This window comes from Corvus kubaryi, unplaced genomic scaffold (assembly GCF_017639235.1).
Source record: "Corvus kubaryi isolate FWS band 111438036 unplaced genomic scaffold, C.kubaryi_AGA036_p1.0 37241, whole genome shotgun sequence".
NCBI lineage: Eukaryota > Metazoa > Chordata > Aves > Passeriformes > Corvidae > Corvus > Corvus kubaryi.
In genome coordinates, this window is record NW_024581071.1 from 269,883 (window position 1) to 291,119 (window position 21,237).

A 21,237-nucleotide genomic window follows, 5' to 3' on the forward strand; every position below is an offset into this window, starting at 1 on the left:
CTCCCACAAGACTGTTGAACCAGATCTGGTGAAGTGAATAAGCTCCATTCATTGATAGCAGAGGTAACTCTGATGGCATGATTAAGGAAATTCTCCTGTCCTGGTGTTCATGAAGTGTCTGTTCGTATCTTCACCGGCATCACTTTTCCCCAGGTCAAGCCAGGTCTGAAGGTCAGTATCTGTCAGGTGTCATCATTCTGCTTGTTGTAGCAGACTTCTGCTGGAGCTGCACGTTCCCAGCTCTGAGAGGGGTGAATGTAATGCTGTGACTTCCTCTGCCTGCTACCTACCCCATGTGTAGGGACAGGACAGCAGGGTGTGGCTTCAGACTGAAAGAGAGTATGTTTAGATTCGATGTTAGGAACAAATTCTTCCCTGTGAAGGTGGTAAAGGCCTGGCACGGGTTGCCTAGGGCAGTTGTGGCTGCCCCATCCCTAGAAGTGTTCAAGGCCAGGTTGGACAGGGCTTGGAGCATGATGGGGGTGGAATGAGATGGGCTTTAAGGACCCTTCCAACCCAAACAATCCTGTGATTCTGTGGTCACTGAAACATTTCCCTTGAGCAAACTTGGCACTTTCTGGAAACAAAGAACTCTCAAGAGTTACCCTAATGTGGTGTTCCTTGAAGCATTGACACACTCACCAGATGCGTTGACTGCTTTTGGGAACTTTTTAACATCTCAGAGACCCCCAAAAGCAGTTTTACCTTTGTAAAACCTCTGTCACATTTTTGCATGAAAGCCAGGCTGAAATTATAAGTGAAAATAAAAATGTGAATGAAAGTGGCTTGCAATGTCGTTAGTGTCCTTGAGGGGGGCCAAAGTTACTTATCACTGTCAAGAATTCTCTATGGCTCTTTGTCAAGCTGTACATCAAACACTTCTGTTCATTCCCATCCCTGGAAGCACTCGCTTGCTGCCTGGCTTCTGCAGGTGGGAGGAAGTAGGAGGCTGTGTGAGCACATACTGCTGTTCATGCTCAGAGTGAAGTGGCATTTGCCCTTTGGGTCCTGCACAGGCGGAAGGCTCCCAGGTCTGATTGGTTGTGACACGGGCACAGTGGCTTGTTTTACATTGCAACATGTGTAATACAGTGCTTGTGACCTTCTGATGGCTGCTAAATAAATGTCTTTTAAGTAGAAGCCATGTTTTGTCTATATGCCTCCAGCAAGCTGCTGAGTTTGAAGACACTGCACATATGTTGCAGAACAGAATTCACAGTGACAGATTGGACCGATAAGAAAAATTGTTTACAGTTAAATGAAAACAAATTCCAAGATCTTCACTATGAAATGCAGAGAGAAAACACAGGCTGCATGCATCACAAAATAAAGGTGTTAACTTAGAAAAAGGTGCACATCACGCTGAACCATGTAAAGAAATTTTGTATGTAGAGCACACCAATACCCCATAATGGAGGATTTTTGTAAAATAATTCTAGCCAATTCAGGCAAATTAGAAATTCAAGAAGACTGTACAAGTGATGAGGAGTTTGGGAACCAAGCCTCAGCATTTGGGCTGGTCACTAAGGTTTGTATAATCTAGAGCAGTAGTTTTCAGCTTTTTTTTCTTCTCTTTGCAAACGTAATGGTTTTCTTTCATGTTTGGAGTTGCAGGTTGAATACAGAGCCTATATGTAGTAGGAATTCTCTTCAAAGTTATTTCTGTGGGCCCTTAAAAGCAGCTTACGTACCACAGTGCAAACTACAGATCTATAGATTAGAAATTTGAGGAAAGGAAAGGAGAAAAATTAGGTCTGAGATGTCTTAAGAGAAAAAAATAAAAAAATTGTTCCCTGCACCTCGTGTGGTGTGAGACTAGAACAGCGAGCTTAAGCAGCAACACGGAAGGATTACAGCACATAACAAAACAGTTTTTTAATAACATAATGATACATGCTGAGAAAAGCTGCAGAAAGTCACTATGTTAGTTGAAAAGACTGATGAATGCTTGGTGGGCAGGAGGAAGATTACCTTGATGATATCTGCAAGTTAGATATAACAGCTCAAATAATGATATTTAAAGCACTTGGACATGCTTTGACTGTAATGAATGCTGCTGAAGAAATACTGGTTTATTCCTGAAAGGTGAACACATTTCCGTAGTGGATTGTTTTATTTTACTACTTTGTGTGGGAATATATAATGAGGAATAGGCTTGACCACATCAGATATAAAACCCTGGGGATGTTCAGGCCTCTTTGGCCATTGCATGTACTTTGCTTCATGAGCTGTACTCCAAAGTAAAGGATAGCAGCTGTGTAGCTGCCAGATGCAAAAGTACTGTTTGCACCTTGTGTGTATTACCATCTCTTGGCTGCCAGAGTTGCCACTTGTTTTTCCCTTGTCTGTCCATGACATGTTTTTTACCATGCCGTGCATTTACAGAACGTGGTACTGGCTGCACATGGTACTGTTTTGGGGGTGTTCCAGGTCAATGATCAGCAACATTTGCAGGTTACTGCAGGAGCCATGTAGTGGTGAGCTGGGCTTGATAAAAGGTGTGTGATAACAAAATACCTGTGGCTGTAACCAGGACATGCTCAGGATGGCTGTGCACCCACATATAAGTATAATGTACTTTTGTTTTTCCAGCTACAAGAAGAAAGATGCAGATTTGTCTGTGGCTCAGGGTCGCATCAAGGATCTGGAAGTTCTCTTCCACAGAAGTGAAGCAGAACTCAATACTGTCCTGAATGAGAAACGCAGTCTGGAAGCAGAGGTGGCTGATCTGCGTGCCCAGCTTGCTAAGGTATGGTAGGGAGTGCTCTCTTGCTTCAGCACAAGACAGGTTGTGTAGTGTAAATTCCCTTTTTTCTTTGCGCTTAGTTTATAGTCTGAATATCAATGATCCACCTTGCTTACTGCTGAACCTTTGCCTGGCCCCTCTTGGATACAAAACTACATTGTAAAAAATCTATGTAAAACAACCAAATCAACACATTATTTTAGACATTTTGCTCATCAGAAGCTTTTATTAAAAAATTTCTGGTGTTTCTATACTCATGGGATGTTGGGTTATCAAATGTTGTCCTTTGTAAGGTCCTGCATAATTTTACACTTGTGCTGGAGTACCCAGTGGGACCATGCTAGCAAGAAAAAGAAAGTGCAACATATTGTGCTTGAGGAATTAATAACCCTTGGCTCCTGTATCAAAATGTATTGAACTAATCCTACATTTTAAGTAGCTGGTATGCAAACATATATGCTTGGTTTAAATATCACACACACACACACACACACACACACACTTACTCTTTTTTTTTTTTGGTGGGGCTTTTGTTTATTGTGTTTCTTTCTGGTGGTGGTGGTGTGGGTTGGTTTTCTTTAAATCAGTGGCTTGACATTAGATTTGTTACTGTGGATAACTGGTCCAAAGACATCAAATGAAGACCATAAAAGGTTTATGGATGGAAGATAGGAATCCAGACAAAATTATCTTTAAAATTCTTTACTAGGCTGAAGATGGTCATGCTGTGGCAAAGAAGCAGTTGGAGAAGGAGACACTCATGCGTGTGGACCTGGAAAATCGGTGCCAGAGCTTGCAAGAGGATCTGGATTTCAGGAAGAATGTATTTGAGGAGGTATTATCAACATAGTAATCTTGCCACTGTCCAAAGTTAATGTAGTGTTTAATCAAACTGACTATGAGCAACTAGTAACTAGTCCAGGTAGAGAAAATCAGTATTATCCTTCCTATAAATGGGTTGAGTAATAAAATAGTTAAAGGTTTTACACCTTTTTACATGGTAAATCAGTGGTGGAGTCAGTATGAGAGCCAGGTGACAAGAGTATTGTTCCATGGGCAGGTGAACTCATGGAGCCAGCTAACTGCTGTGGGAAAGGGTTGTTCTTCTCTCTCTCTGGACCTGGTTGCATGGCCCTGCTCTTTACTTGCACCAGCTTTGGTTGCTGGACCTGATTATAACCTGTTTTTGTTGACAAGAGCAGTATGCAACTGCCTTGCTTATTGCAGAGATAGTTTTCTGCCTGTTAAGTGAATGGTTCTAGTGAAGACCAAAATTTTTGTAATAGTGGGAATTGGGAAAGGGAAGCCTGACCTTCTCTCTGTACCACATGCAAAGTGTTATGTCTGTTTATTCCATCTTTGGTGGTTCAGCAAACTCATTCAATGAGTGGCTGCTGAGCAGTCTCCACATGCTTCTGCCATTCTCTCACCTTCTGTAGGTGTGATGCTTGGCTCACCATGCACCAAACCATTTCAACCAGATTAACTAGGAAGATACTTAAGTTTTTTTGGTTGAGTTTTTAACCACTTAGTGGCTGAGTTATGTTTTACCACAGAATCCAAAGGAGTGCTCAGACTGGTTTAAGGGATGGGACAGGGCTGTGTGGCTAAGGACAGGGGACAGGGGCTGGAGCAAGGCAAAGAAACCAAAGATCACCCTGAGATGTACTGACCATTGTCTCACTTCCATGCCCCTGGAGTGGTTGAATTGGTACACTGACTGCAGTGACAGACCCTTGATTGGTTGTAGGACCTTAAAATAACTTTTTTTCTTGGGGAGAATGTGTCACTATTGACTGAAGGTGAAGCTAAATGAAACAGCAGAAGCTATTGCTAAAGCTTGCTCTGCCCAAGGGTGAGTGTTCTTTAGCCATCCCTGAAGCTCTTTGTTTCTTGTATGCACCAATTCAACACGCGAAGCAATAAAGAAATTGATTTGCTTTACAGGAAATTGATTTTCCTTTACGTTAGTGAATTGGTTTGGTTCACTGAAGGGTCCAAGTCTCCATTAGAATTAAAACATTGTGATTGGGAGTGTGGCAAGTGAGGCCTGCTTATTCTAGTGGTGTTGAGCTGCTGGATCAGCTCAGCCCTTCACCTGATCCTTTGTAGTCCCCCACGACATTCCTTCAGCTTCTGAGCTGTCATTGCCTACAGTTACTGAGAGACTGCTGCTTGCTAGTTTTCTTGGTGTAAAAATTAACCACAGAGGGAAAGCTTCTTCCATATCATTTCAGAGCACATTGCTGCCAGTAAAAGGACATGTTTCTCGGGATCTATCTTTAGATGTAGAGCATTTCTGCAAAACAGCTAGTAAAGTTGCTTTGAATTTGTGTTAGCCTGTTATGACTCCAGTCTGGCAAAATTGAGCCTTGCTTCACTTGCTGTTGTTCCTCATGGCCCTGCTGCTAACTTCAGGCCTCCTCCCAGTACTCAGAACCACTCCTTGGTTGTTTGTCCTGCCCTGAAGGAAGAAATTGTTTTTCTCATACCACACATTCAGACCTGGCCAGGTCTCTGCATGAATAAGTGCATGAGGAAGCCTTACCTTACTAGTTTGGAACCAGTGTTCTTAGGCACAGAAAACTCATACATTTCTAAAAATGAAAATTCCTTAGTACAAACTCTAATCATAAAAAATTGTGTTCTCAGGATTGCTTGGGTTGCTACTTTATTAATACTCTAATCAAAGTCTTATGAGAGGGTCATCAAGTATATAGAAAATATATGAGATCAGCATGTGCTTAAGAGTGAAATTTGAAGATGCAGTTTATCCCTGTAATGATTTTTTAATATATATATAATGTTCACAAAAGGTGTTCATTTTCATCTGACTCCGTGTAGACCACTATTGTGATGTCAGGATGTTTATTAAGAAGGACAGAGTTTGTAGTGCAGCATATGGAATCTCTTTGCTATGGAAAACTTGATGGTTTTTTCACCTCCCTTCCCCCCATTTTGACTTTTGTAGCATAAACCAGCTCCTTACTTAGACAGTATATGGCTATTTCTGAAGCTGGTTTTAAGCTGGATCACTTTTAAGAATTACATCCTGATACTTGAATCTGTTAGTGCATGCAGCAATTCCCAGGCTTAAATGCCTGTAGTACTTAGCGCCATTATACTAAATAGTTAGTGCTGCAGTAGTTAATTGTTGTCTGACTGTAACTGCTTGCACTGTTTACCTTAGTCTGGGAATTTGTCCCTCTTCTTTTGTGTGTGTGTAGGAAATAAGGGAAACAAGAAAACGACATGAACATCGTTTGATCGAGGTGGACACAAGCCGCCAACAGGAGTATGAATCCAAAATGACTCAGGCTCTGGAGGATCTGCGAAACCAACACGATGAACAAGTCAAACTGTATAAGATGGAGCTGGAGCAGACCTATCAGGCTAAGGTAACAACTGCTGTCCACAGCACTGTCAGACTGGAAGCACAGTTTGTGAGATAAAAACCACTTCTACCAGCTCTACTGCTCTTAAGGAGACCAGTAACTATAACTTGAGGAAGTTTTGTCCCAGTGTTCAAATGCCTTCCCTGGGACCAGTGTGCTGGTGCATTTCCAGGGAGGGTATAGCCAGAGGTAATAGCAAGCAATAGCTTTAGTCAAGAGAGGTCAGTTAGTGAGAATACATGTGTGGCTGGTTTTGGTCTCTGCAGAAGACACAGTGGGAACAGTGGATGTCATGCAGTAGGTGTTTAGACAATGTCTTCTGCTGTAAGGGTTCTTTTATTATGTCAGTAGATCCAGTTTTTCCTCACAAATGGAGGGGGTAGAGAAGACTTGCAACATGTGCAATATGTTGTGCATAAGAAGCTGGAGGGGGGGATTGGAGAGCTTGGGAATAGGTGTGTTTCAGTATAGGCTTTTGCTTGGATGCAGTGAGCTTGCAAACTAATATAGACACACTGGAAGGGCCTTCTTGTCTAAGGGTGCATTGTCACTTTGCTCTTACTGTGGTCTTTGCAGTGTTCTTAATCATGCCAATACACTTATGAATATGTCTAAGCCTGGCTACATTTCAATGATCTAAGTTAGTTCTGGACTGGAAAATTACTAGATGCAGCTGTGATTTCTTTGGTGACAGGGAAACTTCAGGCAAGACATCAGACCTTTCTTGACCAGCTTTGGTGATGAAAACCATGGTATATAATTTGGAAATCATAGAATTGTAGAGTGGTTTGGGCTGGAAGTTACCTTTAAAGGCCATCTAGTCCAGCCCCCTGCCTTGAACAGGAACGTCTTAAACTAGACCAGGCTGCTCAGAGCCCCATCATGGCAATTCTGGCTGTTGTCGATAGTTACAGCCACTTCTTGTTCTCTTGTCTGGAAGAATGATGGTACTGCTAACATTGTTCTCCCCACCCTTCACTGAGACTCCCTTTGAATTCTTCAGGTTGATTATTTGGTTTGAGAAACACAGATCTACAAATATTTAACTTACAGCAACAACACTATAGATAATAGATACTAAAACCCCAAAATTAAGTACAGTTGGCAGTGTTGGAATTATTCACAGAACTCTGGAACATGTAATACAAGGAGCTATTTGGATTGACTTGTCACAGTCTGAAGGGGATCCAGGATAGAAGATGCTTAGAAAAAAAAATTTAAGAAAAGGCTGCAATGTACAGACTTAGAGAATGAAAAAGTACAAGCTTTGAATAGGGGAATGAACAAATTAAGCTGCTTTTTCCCTGCATAAAAGATGGTTGTTATGGATGAAGTTGGAATATGAAGGGAAGGGTTTAGCTGTGAACTTCATTCTGTGATTTCTGAACAAAGATGTGTCCCTGTTGGAGGACCAAAGCTGGGAAGGAATATGATGTCAAAGCAAATCATTAGGTTTAGCTACTGAGCAGCTCCAGGATGAGACGGTCTTGGGTAAAAGCTTACTTCTTGCACAGGACAGATGTGGAGCTGCTGGAGAAAGTCCAGGGAAGGTCACAAAATAATAGAGGTCTCCGAGGCTCCGAGGACTGGAGCACCTCTATTATGGAGAGAGCTGAGAGAGATGGGGTGTTCAGCCTGGACAGGAGAACTCTCCAGGGAGACTTTATTGTGACTTTTGAATACTTAAGAGGGGCTTCTAAGAAAGATCATCATGATCTGTGATAATAAGCAATAGAAATTCCGAGTATTTGGCACTATGCCAGCATGACTGTAAGGTTGTGAATGGTTGTCAGACTTCAAATATTTTTTAATTTTAAACTTTACAAGAAGTAATGGAGTGTGTAGTTGAAGTTCCTTCAAAATCTGTAAAGAAGGCTCTGTGTGTGCTGCTCAGAACCTAGTGAATAGCAGAGCTAATGAAGACTGATTTTATAAAGCTTTGTGCTGTGTGGCTAAAGAACATCTTCTCCCTGGAACTATTCTTAGAATTGGATCGGTTTAGTTTTTGAGTGGATTCCATGGTGTGGCAAAATTGTTGAAGTCCAGCTGCAAGGCATGCAAAGGATGCTTTTTCTAGCTCTCTGCTTTCATGAAACTTACCATGTAACAGTTCTGGTTTTGCTCTCTCTGTTTTGGTTAAAATTAACCACTAGAAATGAAGCTTGTTCACTAGGTGAATTTAACAAAAATTAAAACCAAATCATATATTGACAACTATTAGGGAAAGAGAATAAAACCAAACCCATTGTTTTGCCTCTGGGACAGGATGTCGTCTGGAGTGCCGTGGGTAGTTTTATTCCTTCTTGCAAAGGTACTACAGAGTAATACCAGACTGACAAAGACAATTTAGAGTGGGAAACAAGTCATGCATGAGAAAACTTTAAATAAAACTTTCACCTGGAAAAGAGACACGTTGAGAGAAGTGGAAGATAGAATGGATGTCTGTAAAAGGATAAATGGCATGGGGGAAAGTGAATGGGGAGTGATGGTTTATTATTTTTTCAGTAGGAGCAGGAACAGTGAATGTCCAGTGGCAGATTGAGAAGAAACAAAAAGGATTGTTCTTTAATATAGAGCTAAACTCTTTGCCCCAAAAATTCAAAAAGCAGAGACAAATTCCTGCCTGAGAAATCCATGGAGAGGTAGTAAGCAGCAAAATATTGTCTCTGACTTAGGAAGTCCCTGAGTTGCAAATGGCCAGCAGAGACATAATACCTGTGGAATATTTTATTGAGTTAGTCTCTGGGCATCCAGGGAACTGTTGGACCAGGACAGGAATTAGGTAGGCAGCCTTTGCTGTCACCCAGTGTGATTTGCCTTAGGACAAACAAGCAGAGCACGTGGTCAGTTTTTTGGAAACTAAGATTGCTTGTATAATGGAAGGGCTAATAGAGTATTTTTTTAACAGCATAAGCAAATCCTCTAGGAACAGATCTGAAATAGATTTTCCTGGTCCTTAGAGCATTTCTTAATGTTATGCACTTCTTATCCTAAACTTACCAGACCATTTAAAATTTTTAAAATTAAACAGTTGCTATTTTTTTACCAAAAGTATATTGCTGGATTTCTAACTCAGTACAAGTGAGCTGTATAAAACTTTCCTTTCAGCTGGAGAATGCCAAATTGTCCTCTGACCAAAATGACAAAGCTGCTGGTGCAGCTCGAGAGGAGCTGAAGGAGGCTCGCATGAGGATAGAAGCTCTCAGCTACCAGCTTTCTGGTCTTCAGAAACAGGTAAAGGGACTAAATTTGCTTTTGGGTCAAACACACAGCTGTTTTGTGTGAATATATTAACATTTCTGACCCTTCATATTTTCTGAATTTTACATTTTACATAACTTTTACATAACATTTTACATAACTTTGTTATATTCATTTGGGAGGGAGAAGGCTTTTAACTTTTTGAGTGGACTTGCATGGATGCCAAGTGGTCTTTTTCTTGTGCTGTGTGCCTAGGCCAGTGCAGCAGAAGATCGCATTCGGGAACTGGAGGAAATGATGGCTGGTGAACGGGAGAAGTTTAGGAAGATGCTGGATGCAAAGGAGAGGGAAATGACAGACATGAGGGACCAGATGCAGCTTCAGCTTACAGAGTACCAAGAACTGCTTGATGTTAAATTAGCACTGGACATGGAGATCAGTGCTTACCGAAAACTCCTGGAAGGAGAAGAGGAAAGGTACATACAGATTCCACTTTCTTTTCTCAGGACTTACAAGTGTTATTTTCATTTCTTGCACTTATTTTTTTACCACTTGTGCAGGAATGCCCAGATTTTCTTTCACTGAAGTTGGCTTCACACCACAGTGTGTTGCATGGAACACTTGTTCTCAACTGAACACTGTCTTTATTTTGGGTTTTTATAATGGGCTTGGAGTAGAGTGGAATATATCATTCTGTGCTTGGTCTTCATATCATCTTTTTACTCAAGTGCTTGTATTTCTGTGGTTTTAAATCATGGGGCCTGAGAATAGTGTGTTTAGTAGTAGCTGTACTGGAGGGAGGGGTTAAGTGATCTGTGTTGCTCTCAGTAGCACTGCTTTCTGCGTCACATGGTCATACTGCCAGAACATTCCTCAGGGATGGGTAGCCCCCTCCTCCTTGTGTATGAAGTCCTCTTGATATTGAGAGTGAGGCTGCTGTCAGCCTCGGAGCACATTACAGTCTGGTTACTTGGGGATATTGTAGCTTTGTCTGTGGTTCTCTGGATAAATTCATTAAAATGCATTCTTGGTTGTGTTAAGGTTGAAGCTCTCTCCAAGTCCCTCCTCCCGTGTCACAGTCTCTCGGGCTACCTCCAGCAGCAGCAGCAGCAGCACTTCACTTGTTCGCTCTTCCCGCGGCAAGAGAAAACGTATTGAAGCAGAGGAGCTTTCCGGCAGTGGAACAAGCGGGATCGGCACTGGAAGTATCAGTGGCAGCAGCAGTAGCAGTAGTTTTCAAATGTCCCAGCAAGCTTCAGCTACAGGAAGTATCAGCATAGAAGAGATAGACCTGGAGGGCAAATATGTTCAGCTTAAGAACAACTCGGAGAAGGTGAGCATCACAGATCTCATAGAAAACAAGGAGGAGCTAAACTGAGATGTTACACAGCCCTTTGCAGCATGAGTAGGTACACCCATGTGGAGAGCAGGAGCAGCATCTCAAGGTGCAGCATCCTCCAAGAATTAATGGGAATCAACTCCAGGAATCAACTTTGAAAAGTTGAGCATAATGGTTGGTTAACATGAGTGTAATGTTTGCTGGAGGAAGAGAACACAATTTGTGTCCCAAATGTGTAAATGTGTGCTGGGACATCGCTCACAGAAACAGCCTGCTGTCTAGCAGAACTTTGTTGTGTGAAATGGATATCTTTTAAAATTTTGCTGAATGACCTTATGGGATTTACACTTTAGACTCTAACTGGATATAACCAAATACTTTCAAGGTAGAATGCAAATGTCTAACAACCATATAAATAAATTTATATTCCCATTATTTTAATAACAAAGACCTAGACTCTGATGCCTGTTTGTTCTGTTTTGTTCGCTCTGAATAACTTTCTGATTCTCTCTGTTAGGATCAGTCCTTGGGTAACTGGAGACTGAAAAGACAAATTGGAGATGGAGAAGAAATTGCTTACAAATTTACTCCTAAGTATGTCCTCAGAGCTGGGCAGACTGTTACAGTAAGTTGTATTTACAGTATGTCAACAACATATTCTTCTGTTGATGCTGTGGCAATTGGAAATCTTGAAGTTTGCTACAGCCTGATTTGGGGTGTAACTTCGGGGTTCATGAATCTCACTTTAGAGGAGCAGGATTTCAGTTATAAAAATGCAGAACAAAAAATGAATTTCTGTATTAGTACTTAAGTATTTAAGACTTTTTTTTTTTTTTTGGACACAGAGAAAGTTGAATAAAAAGATATTTTGGGGGATTAATCAAGGACTATTTGTTTCCAAACAACTTTGCCCAGGTTTGGAACCCTAATCCTGGTCAACCTCTTAAAGAAATGGGAATAGTTCAGAGGATTCATCCAGACTAGTAGACTGTAGCTAAGACTGGATTTTCTCAGCATTAACTGTAGTAGAACAGCTGCTTTTCAATAATTTTACATTTTATTTTCAGTCTGCAACATGTTCTTTTAAGGAGAAACAAATGTATCTTTTAATCACATGCAGCTATTTCTAAGTAAGTATCAATTGTTCAGATACATATAAAAGGTTAGGTTGATACACTACATGCTGCTTTTTGCCTTGGCTCCATAAAGTATGGTTATTGAGACAGTGGTAGAAGAAATTTGTTCAGAAAAGAATTGATGACTGCAATATTAGATTTTTTTAATACCTTACTACAAGTAATAGTGTAGTTAAAAGTAGGGCAAAACTGCCATTGGAATTCAGAAAAAAAAACTTGGTATGTAGAGTGAAGTAGGAGAATTAGGGGGATATGTATATTTAAAGGAAAAGGTTGGATAAACAGCTAATTACAGATTGTTGTTCTCACTAGATCTGGGGAGCAGATGCAGGCGTATCTCATAGCCCCCCTTCTGTTCTCGTGTGGAAGAATCAAGGCAGCTGGGGCACTGGTGGAAATATCCGCACTTACCTCGTGAACTCTGAAGGAGAGGTAGGTTGTGTCCATGGGCTGGTTATCTCCCACTCTTAATTTGAGGGTGGGGTGACATGACACAATGACAAGATCCTGATTGTAAGATCTCCCCTATTGTCTTCTAATATGTCAGTTTATAACACTGAAATAATTAAGTCTGTACATATCTCTGACATTTTTGGGATATTTTTGAAGACTGTGATCGTCATGATTATGCCCATAGACACTTTTTTCCTGCTTTAGAAGAATATGCTGCTAGTAGAGAATTTGTTTGGAATTGCAGTATGTACTTTCAAAAGAGACAAAGAAAAGAAGCATTTCTGGCAATTTGAAGTTCCATTATATAGTCCCTATGGTGTTCTGAGATGCAGTGTAAATGTAGGAAAATAGTTGTCCTTTCCATGTTAGAAGCATATCATAAGTTCTCATTGGGCAGATGTTCCTGAGCATTTTGCATTGTCTTACATCTGCTCACAGCTAATTTTTTTAAAACCATCCCTGCAGATGACTTTTGCAAGAGAGAATCGTGCCTTGGCTGTTACTCATAACCATCCCAGCAATCTGATAGCAGTAGGAAAAGGAAACAGACCACAGTTGTATCAGTTTTTGTGTTGCCTTTCTCGCTGGCAGTTTTCCAGAACAACGTTGTGTGCAGGATTAGGTAGGAGTGGGGGTAATTTGTACAAATAGAAAGCTAACACTCAGTATTCAAACTGTGTGGTCAAACTAGTATCTGAAAAAATTTCAAATTCATGTCTGTTTTCACTGTGGTTACCTTTACCTTAGGAGTGTATGTTAAGGGCAACATTTTCCACAACTAGAGATTTTCACCTGTGATTTCCATGGTGCAACTAGGCAGAAGAATTTCTTACTAGTGAGAAGTGTTAAAAATAATTTAGTAATAAAGGAAGCTTCCTGGGGTTTTAGAATTCTCTTTAGTGCCTGGCTTGTAAGACTGTGCTGATAACCAACATATGCAATTGATACTAAATATTTATTAGAAATTGCAAATATTCTTAATGTTGTGTAATCATACTGAGAAAGTTTAGTTTCTCACATTACACTGTGTTTCAGTCAGCTCTTACCTGTGTCTGCTGTGACCTTGTGTAAAACTGACTACTAATCACCTGAAACACATCTGCTTCCTCTTAAATCCCAGGGTAATGAAAGAGAATTCAAGTGAGTGAATTACATTACCATGCCTTTTAGTGCACAGAAATAGGAATGATGTTGTGGTTTGCAGGATATTACCAGTATTTGCTTGCATAGCTAGTGTTAAATCTAGGCTAAGTTGCTTTAAACTCTCCAAAATTTAATAAGGATATTATATTGATGGTATAGCAAAAACTTAATGGATAGATAATGACTCCTGGCCATCTCCTTATCTGTCATTTTGTGTAGGAAGTTGCAGTGAGAAGCGTTACTAAATCAGTAGTCATGCGAGAGAATGAAGAGGAAGAAGACGAAGCAGAATATGGAGAAGAAGACCTTTTCAACCAACAGGTAATCAGATGCAGAGAAGATATTTAACTTGTGCCTCATTAGTTGGATCAATCAGGCATAAGATTTAGGAGGGGGTCCCGTTCAACTTTTGTCAGCTCTGAGCTTCCTGGTCCTTTCTTCCAATGGTTGCTTGCAACATTGCAGTGCACAGAGAGAGGACAATGTGAGCGGTGCTGCCAGGAGTTACTGCTGGGATCCATCCTGGTACAGCTCAGGCAGTGGCTGATGCCAGCTCAGGGTATCTGTGCTTCAGATCACACATTTGCAGTATTAGCAGGCAGTGTTCCTCCTGTTCAGTATCTGCTGCTCTGTACAACAGAGCTGGGACATTCTTGCTGGAAGCAGAATATTACCAGATAACCACTGAAAGCCAGGAATGCGTGGTACTTCTCTTGCTGCAAGCTTCAGCTTATTGGTTTATTTTCTGATACAATATATCTTCTACACCTGAAATAAACTTGTTTTTTCTTAATAATACCACCTCAATGTTTTGATAACCCTTAGTTTAATAATGTGAAATAAGTGACCAGCAGTTGACAGAGCAAAAAAAAGGAGAAAGATATATAGGTGATACCAGAAAATATTTTAAATTTGAAACTCAAGTGATTTGTTCCTCTCATCAGTGGCCATCAGTAGCTCTTTTCACAAAGAACCCATTCTGTGCAGGTTTGCAGCTGAGTTCTCAAAGCTTTTTTGGTCCCAAAGAGATTGAGCAGTGTATTTGTAGTATAAAGCAACTGATTTTTCTTACCCAAAAAAGCAGCTGTACAGCAGAGATCTCTCTCAAATGGAATCAGCATTTGAAATAAAGGAACTTGCTGATCTCGAGCTAATGACATCATTAATTTGTCATCTGTATCACTGTTGGAAATATGGGGACTAACCAGTCAACCCATTGCAGGAAAGCACAACCAGAGGGGCAGTGTGTCAGTCCTGGCAGCAAACCGGGGCATGTGCTCTCCTTCCTCTAGAGTAGTGATGTTCCCTTAATATAACTAAACTACTAAAAAAGTGCTTTTGACAACTGAGATGATAACCAGTCTAGGCTTGCAATCTGAATAGCTGGTAAGAATTGAATTCAACTCTGCCTATCTTATTTTAGGGGGATCCCAGAACAACCTCTAGAGGATGCTCAGTGATGTGAAAAGAGAAGAAAGAAACTATTATTTGCGCTTTTTCCCCTTCATTTATTTCCTTTTATTTTTGCTATTTTTTCCTTCCAGAGCCACTGAAAACTATTTTTATATGCATCACCTGATTTCTTTGACGTTTATGCCTTGGTACATTTTTATAAAAAAAATTTCAGAAAAAAACTTTACTGAACAAAACTGCCAGAATTTTTAATAGATTTCTTTATTTTTCCCTCTTTGTTGAAACGCTATATTGGAATACAATATTTTTCCCCATACAGAGTTTAAAGTCTTACATAGAAACCTAAAGCAGAAAAGAGATTTTTAGCTAAAATGAGATGAGACTCCTTGAGTGTATGGTAAATGGATAATTACATATACAACCAGTATAATACCCCCAGAAAAGAAGTTCAATGAAGTGTGTTCATCTGCAGGGCCCTGGGAGAGATTCACAGAGTGTTTCCTCCACAGTTGTAGAAATGCTAGTATTCTGCCTGGTACCCTCAGCAATTCCCAGCTTAGGAAAATTAGACCCCAGATTCATTTAAAGTGCTGCTCCACAATTGCAATGACACAGGGAAGCTTCATTGTAGGCATTTTTGACTCAGGACCTTGCCATCGTGTCTTTCTCCAAGATTTGACAGCCTAATGGTACAACATCTGGGTCTGTCACACCTGAGCTCCATGTCATCATTTCAGAAGATGGTGGGTTCTGCTTCCTGAATATACACACCATCCTAAGTTGGAAGTGTCAAACCCGGAGTTCGCAATGTTTGATTTTTAGGGATTTTGCCATTGTCACAAGTTAAATCATGGACACAAATTGTGATATTCAGTATTTATGATTTAATCCTTTTGACATATTCAGCTTTAAGGATATTTGATTAAGATTTTAGAAGTAAAACATATTTATACTTTTGGCAATGATAAATATTGGGAATTTTAAAGGTTATCCCATGTAAATGTTGACTTTGTTAATCAGAGCTAGATACAGCTTGTTCATACTTCTCTTGTGTTCAAAGGGGCATTGTCAGATATCCTAAGGAGCAATATTTGCAAAATACGGCAGAAGTAGTTCAATGCCTTTTAAATAGTCAAAGGAACTGCCTCTGTTAAGGACGTAAGTGATGCAGCGTTCAAGTGCTCGAGGCAAAGTCTAACAAGGAGTGAAAGGAGAATAATAAAAAACACATTTTCCATATGTGTTGTATGGGCAGCACGTGATTTTTATTTTAATAGGATGCATTTTTTATCTGACAGTGTCCATTTAGCTTAAGGTTTCTGCTGCTGCATTTCTCTGGAGATAACTCTTGAGTCCCCCTAAGGGTTAGTGTTCATCCTTAGGCACGAGGGAAAATACTTGACTGCTCCAAAGAATGCAAATGTTTTTTCAGCTACTAGTTTGGATACAAAATTTGGATACCCTTTGATTCCAGCATAGAATCCTGTTCTTACCTGCACTCTTGAACTCTGATCGTGTCATTCAAATAGTTAAGACTCATCAGACAAGTGACAAGGTTTGGATGTTTTCGGTGGCTTTCGGACATTATGTTCTCTGAACAGTATCGTGACTGACAGATATAACCTAGAAAGTCAGTTTAGTGGCTCTGGCTGATGGCTTTGTTATGCAAGCAGGGTGGGAACAAAAGGGGCTTTAAGCTTCAGGATTTATTTTACCATTTAAAAATAAATCAAAGATGCTACTTTTCTCCATTTGAATGGGATGACTGAGTTGCTGACTAGACATTTAGAATTACGTTTTAATCCATTATCAGAAAGACCCATTACAAAAAAACAGGATGAAGGTTTGGCTGTTTGGGCTGATGGGATAACTGCATTGATGTACTTGGCCATCTTTCTAATGTAATTTTCCCACTCTGCTTGAGTAGAAGGTTAAATATGTAGTAAATCATGTCTCTTTCTCTGTAAGATGTATCTAGTGAAATTATGTTTCTCAGACATACTGTTACAATTACCTTTTCTAAATTCACTGTTATGCAAATGAATGCAATCAGTGTAAATTTATTTTTGCAACACACCTTCCAACCACTGGACACCATTTCCCTTTCTGACCCACAGCTTCTACTGACATAGTGTTTGAGGGCTTTTTGCTTTTTCCCCTAAAGATCTGTATTTATTTTTTTACATTGGCCAGTTTTCAGACTGCTTATTCCTTTATGATTGTCCTGTAAATTTAAGATTATTTTGTGATCTTAAATACTAAAGCAATGAACATGCAGTTAATTTGCATTTTTTCTGTGGTTTTTTCTTTGTTTGTTTCCTGTAAAGAATGGCCTCAGAAAGGCAGCTCGAATGAAGAACCTCTTGCTACCTGAGCCATAGTTTTCTTAACAGCTACTGTATGGGGAATGTGTCTTCCTGTAGCCTTAAGAACTGGTGCTTGCAGATCTCTTGTGATGAGCACTGTGCCCTTGAGTAACAGTCTGCAGAATTTGTCCTTAGAATTGGAACTGTGTCCTTTAACTTTGGAAACAGTTTATTTGATTCTTCAGGACCATGTTTAGGTATATACAGGTCAAATAAACCTGTTATTGACACTGTGGGAAAAGCCAACAGTCTGAATGTGGATGATTCTGTTACCACAGTGCTTTTTAATAGGCCACTAAAAATATGATAAATAACTCCTGGCTGTAAATTACAAGACACAGAAGAACTACTGTATTCCATGTACTTTCTTTTTTGTGTGTCGCCTTCTCCAGCCACCATCCCAGCCTCTTGCTTTTGATGCTGAGCTTCAGTCTAACAGCACTGTCCTGGCCAGACTGGGAGGCAGTTTTGTAGCTTTACCAGCCCAAAAAGCATTGTTTCTTTTTTTTCCATCTTTCAAGGATTTCTTTCAATTTTCAGGATATTTAAAGCTTTTTGTCCAAATGAAATCCAGTGTCGCCTTTCCCCCTTTTTCTCTTTGATCCTGTATATGAACCAGTCTTGACGAAATTAGAACGTGGACAGCAGTTCTACTCCAGTGCTGATACCTGGCATAAAGCTTGAAGGAGAAATAGATTTGACTTGTCTGGAGAAAAGTGATTTTAAGGTGTCCCTGATGAGGGAAATGAAGCTTTTATCAGAGTAGTTAATTGAGCATAACTATCCATATGGATGTTCTTATTCCAGAAATACAACCTTATTCTGGATGAAATAGTAAATAGTTTTTCCTATGTGTAGATCATAACAGAATATCATATAAAATACAATAGATGTATCCTGCCTCCTCCTAAGCTCATGCCACATGAAAATACTTGTCTCAGAACAAGTCTATCCATCTGCAGACCTGTCAGGAATGTGGTGTCTTCTGGAGTGAGGTGTAGCCTCAGAGTCCCTGGCATTTCATGCCACTTTTGTCTCCCTTGCTTCTGCATTTGTTCCTTTTAACTGTTGCATTGCAGTGACATACTGCAAGGAGCGGGCGTGGCTGGGATTCCCCTGTTCCATATTTCCTGTGATTCCTTTGCTGCTGCACAGCTGTATTTCCAGTTTCCCTTGTTGCTTCACAGCTCTATTTCCCAGCAGGTCTCTTTATGCCTACACAGGGCTCCAGCTTGGCTCTGACAGAACCCATCATTTGCACTGACATGTTGCTCACTTGTCTTCAGCTCTGTGTTGCCATTAGATGGGGAGTTGGCTGCATAGTCTGTGTTTGTAGCAGGAACCAAAAGTCTCAGGAAGAATATAAATATCTGCTTCCTGTGATGTAAAAGCCAGCTGAGCATGTGTGCAAGCTGGCAGTAATGTGGGAATTGTACTGCAGTGTGAAGCAGTACTGTACTGTGAAAGATCACTACGTGTGGTGTCTGTCCTTGAGCAACGGGACACTTCATGTTCAGTTCAGGGATCTTACTGGCTTTTATACACCTTTTTTTTTCTTCTTTAATGGTCATCTTGTATAAAGGCCCTTTAACTGCAACCTGAACAGAGGTTGCAGGTTAGAACAGACCTATAAAAATCCTCTCTGCATCCCAGGGCATTGAAGAATCTGTTACTTTATGTGCATCAGAAAGGTTTTGATGCTGTAGGAAAACATGCATGCTGTATGTTCTAGATCTCTTGTAGCCACTTTTCTCATGTCTTCACTGTTAAACCATTCTATCTCTTCTTTGTGTATCTTCTTTTGAAAGTCTTATCTCTAAACAAAGGCATATCCATATTTGATCCTGCATTTTATTGACACTGTTGGGTCCAAACTCTGTGTGAGCAAAGCCTTGTGAACCAGTGAGCGGAAGGTGAGATAGTGATTGCATTTTTCAAAGCACTGTTTTAGCTGAATGTCGGGACAAATTATATTGGAGAGATTGTTTTCTCATTTAAAATGGCCTGGGAAACAGAATTTTTATTTGCCCTTCAATATGCTTAGCTTTAAACCAGTTTTAAAATTATTTAAAGGTGTTTGTTGTTTTTTTTTATACAAGACCATATTTACATGCAATTATTATTTGTAAACATGCCTTTCTTGAAATGCTAAGGTCTAGAGTGAAAAGGATGCTCGATATTCAAAGCTTCCATTCAGAATAGCACAAGCAGTGAATTGACTTGGAGTTTGAGATAATAAGATGTGGTTTATTGAACTTCCAGCTTTTCTAGTTAGCTATTACTGAAGTGACAAGTCCATCTTGGTAAGGCAGATGTTACTGTATATTCAGCAACCCAGATCATTACACTAAAATTACAAGCAATAATCTATTCTGAGCAAGTTTAAGCCAAACTGCTTTCCATTTGGGCACAAAATACAGTTGATCTCTTATTTTCATAGCAGTGATGCCTTGTGACTTGAATTATGATTTTTATTTTTTAACAAAATTTTGATTTAGATAGGTCTGGCTTGAGGGCACTGCAGTAACCACCTCCAGTCAGCTGCTGCAGATGAGTTTTTGGAAGGTTCAAGTTTTTTAAATAGGGAATTATTAAAAAGATTGGTAACAGAAACACAAAGGCAAAATTATAAAATATTCACTTGAAACTCAGAAAAACTACATCATGATCTAGACTTTATCATTTCAAAGTGGTTTTTCTTTTCTTTTTAGAATATGCATGCCAAATGTCTTGTCTTTTTCAATGATTTGTAATATACATTTTATGACTGGAAACTTTTTGTACAACACACTCGAATAAATGTTTTGCATTTTATTGGTTTCCTTCTGTCTATTAACCAACACACAGGTCATGTGGGCTGTTTGAGAGAATTCATCCAAGGAGGCCTTTAGTAAGTGTGGAGAGAGGACACAAAGAGCTGTGCTCCTAACAGCGATCAGCTGAATCACAGAATGTGCTCTGGGGATCGTGGGGTGCGCTCCAGAAGCAAGCGAACGCTTTCCGTAAATGTGACACAGCGCTAGTAGAACGTGCTGTCCTCTCTGATCAGTACCAACAAAAGCAGGGGGAAGAATATCAGGAGCTGGAGCAGATAAACCTTCCCTTGCTTTCTCATCACCCCTGCACTGAAGGGGTTTTTCGATTTAACTTACTTGATGCTAAATAAGAATGAGAGCAGATACCAGTCCCTGGCAGTGATGGATTCTTAGGGATGGCCAGAAGCATTGCCACAAGCTAACGCATTTGCCAGCCTGGCTCAGCTTCCAGCCCACTTTCCAGTCCGTACTCATTTTAAAATTGTATCTTAGGCAGCTGCCCCGTTGTTAGTGCTAGCTGATGATGCTTCTGCAAGGTGGTAGGAATGAATTCTGTTTGAAGTGGGCAGATCCAAAGACGGGATGATATGGTTTGCAGTACTCTGGAGTGTAGGCTTGAGCTAGTGAAGATGAGCCCAGTTTTGGCTTTAGCTCTGCTGTCATACCCAGTCCCCTCCTCTCATGCCATCTCCTACCTGCACATCACATCTCACCCATGAAAAAGAACTCCGTAGCATTGTCCTCTTCCATTTGCTTCTACCTCGTCCCACAGCATTCTTACTTAATGGAGGTAAGTGTAATGGAATTGAGGCAGACTTTAAGGGCATGGGCCTCTCACCTGAGTCATGTAAGGCAGAAGGAAGCCTCGAAGAACAGAGGGATGAATTCCGGAGACAACTCACAGGGGAGTTTGCAGGGATCCCAGCAGAGCCGGTGTTTCACCACGGGGTGCAGCTGGTCAGCGTTTGTGTCTCGGTGCTGCCGGTTTAAAGCCCCTTCCCGTTGCCTCAGTTCGTGGGGCTGAGCTGAGCCCTAGTACTCGAATGCTGTTGTCTGACCCGGGCCCGGCCCAGCCCCGGGGATCCCTTGGGAGCTCGCTTGGGGCCGCCTCCTCCGCGGCCGGCGGTGACACCAGCGCTCGGGGACACGGGCCACGAGCGGCGGCGGGACGGGCATCCCCGGCCGGGGAGCGGCTCCGCTGAGGCGGCCCCGGCGGCGCGCGGCGCTCG

The 21,237-nt window shown here is 40.8% G+C and overlaps 1 protein-coding gene and 1 long non-coding RNA gene across 2 annotated transcripts in view; one reads left to right on the top strand and one right to left on the bottom strand.

Moving 5' to 3' along the window:
* Positions 1–20,006, top strand: part of LMNB2 (lamin B2) — a 37,162-nt gene extending 17,156 nt beyond the window's left edge. Inside the window, exons 3-12 of the mRNA XM_042023220.1 lie at positions 2,593–2,749; positions 3,456–3,581; positions 5,974–6,144; positions 9,250–9,375; positions 9,598–9,818; positions 10,384–10,675; positions 11,199–11,306; positions 12,130–12,249; positions 13,633–13,734; positions 14,837–20,006. Coding sequence (XP_041879154.1) covers positions 2,593–2,749; positions 3,456–3,581; positions 5,974–6,144; positions 9,250–9,375; positions 9,598–9,818; positions 10,384–10,675; positions 11,199–11,306; positions 12,130–12,249; positions 13,633–13,734; positions 14,837–14,878 — 1,465 coding nt within the window. The 3' untranslated portion in view covers positions 14,879–20,006. The remainder of the gene's footprint in view (positions 1–2,592; positions 2,750–3,455; positions 3,582–5,973; positions 6,145–9,249; positions 9,376–9,597; positions 9,819–10,383; positions 10,676–11,198; positions 11,307–12,129; positions 12,250–13,632; positions 13,735–14,836) is intronic.
* LOC121662274 lies at positions 10,419–21,232 on the bottom strand. The gene is made up of 2 exons (XR_006015249.1): positions 20,847–21,232; positions 10,419–10,633 (listed from the first exon to the last, which is right to left on the bottom strand). It is a non-coding gene; the product is annotated as an uncharacterized LOC121662274 (long non-coding RNA).
* Positions 21,233–21,237: the final 5 nt, after the last annotated feature.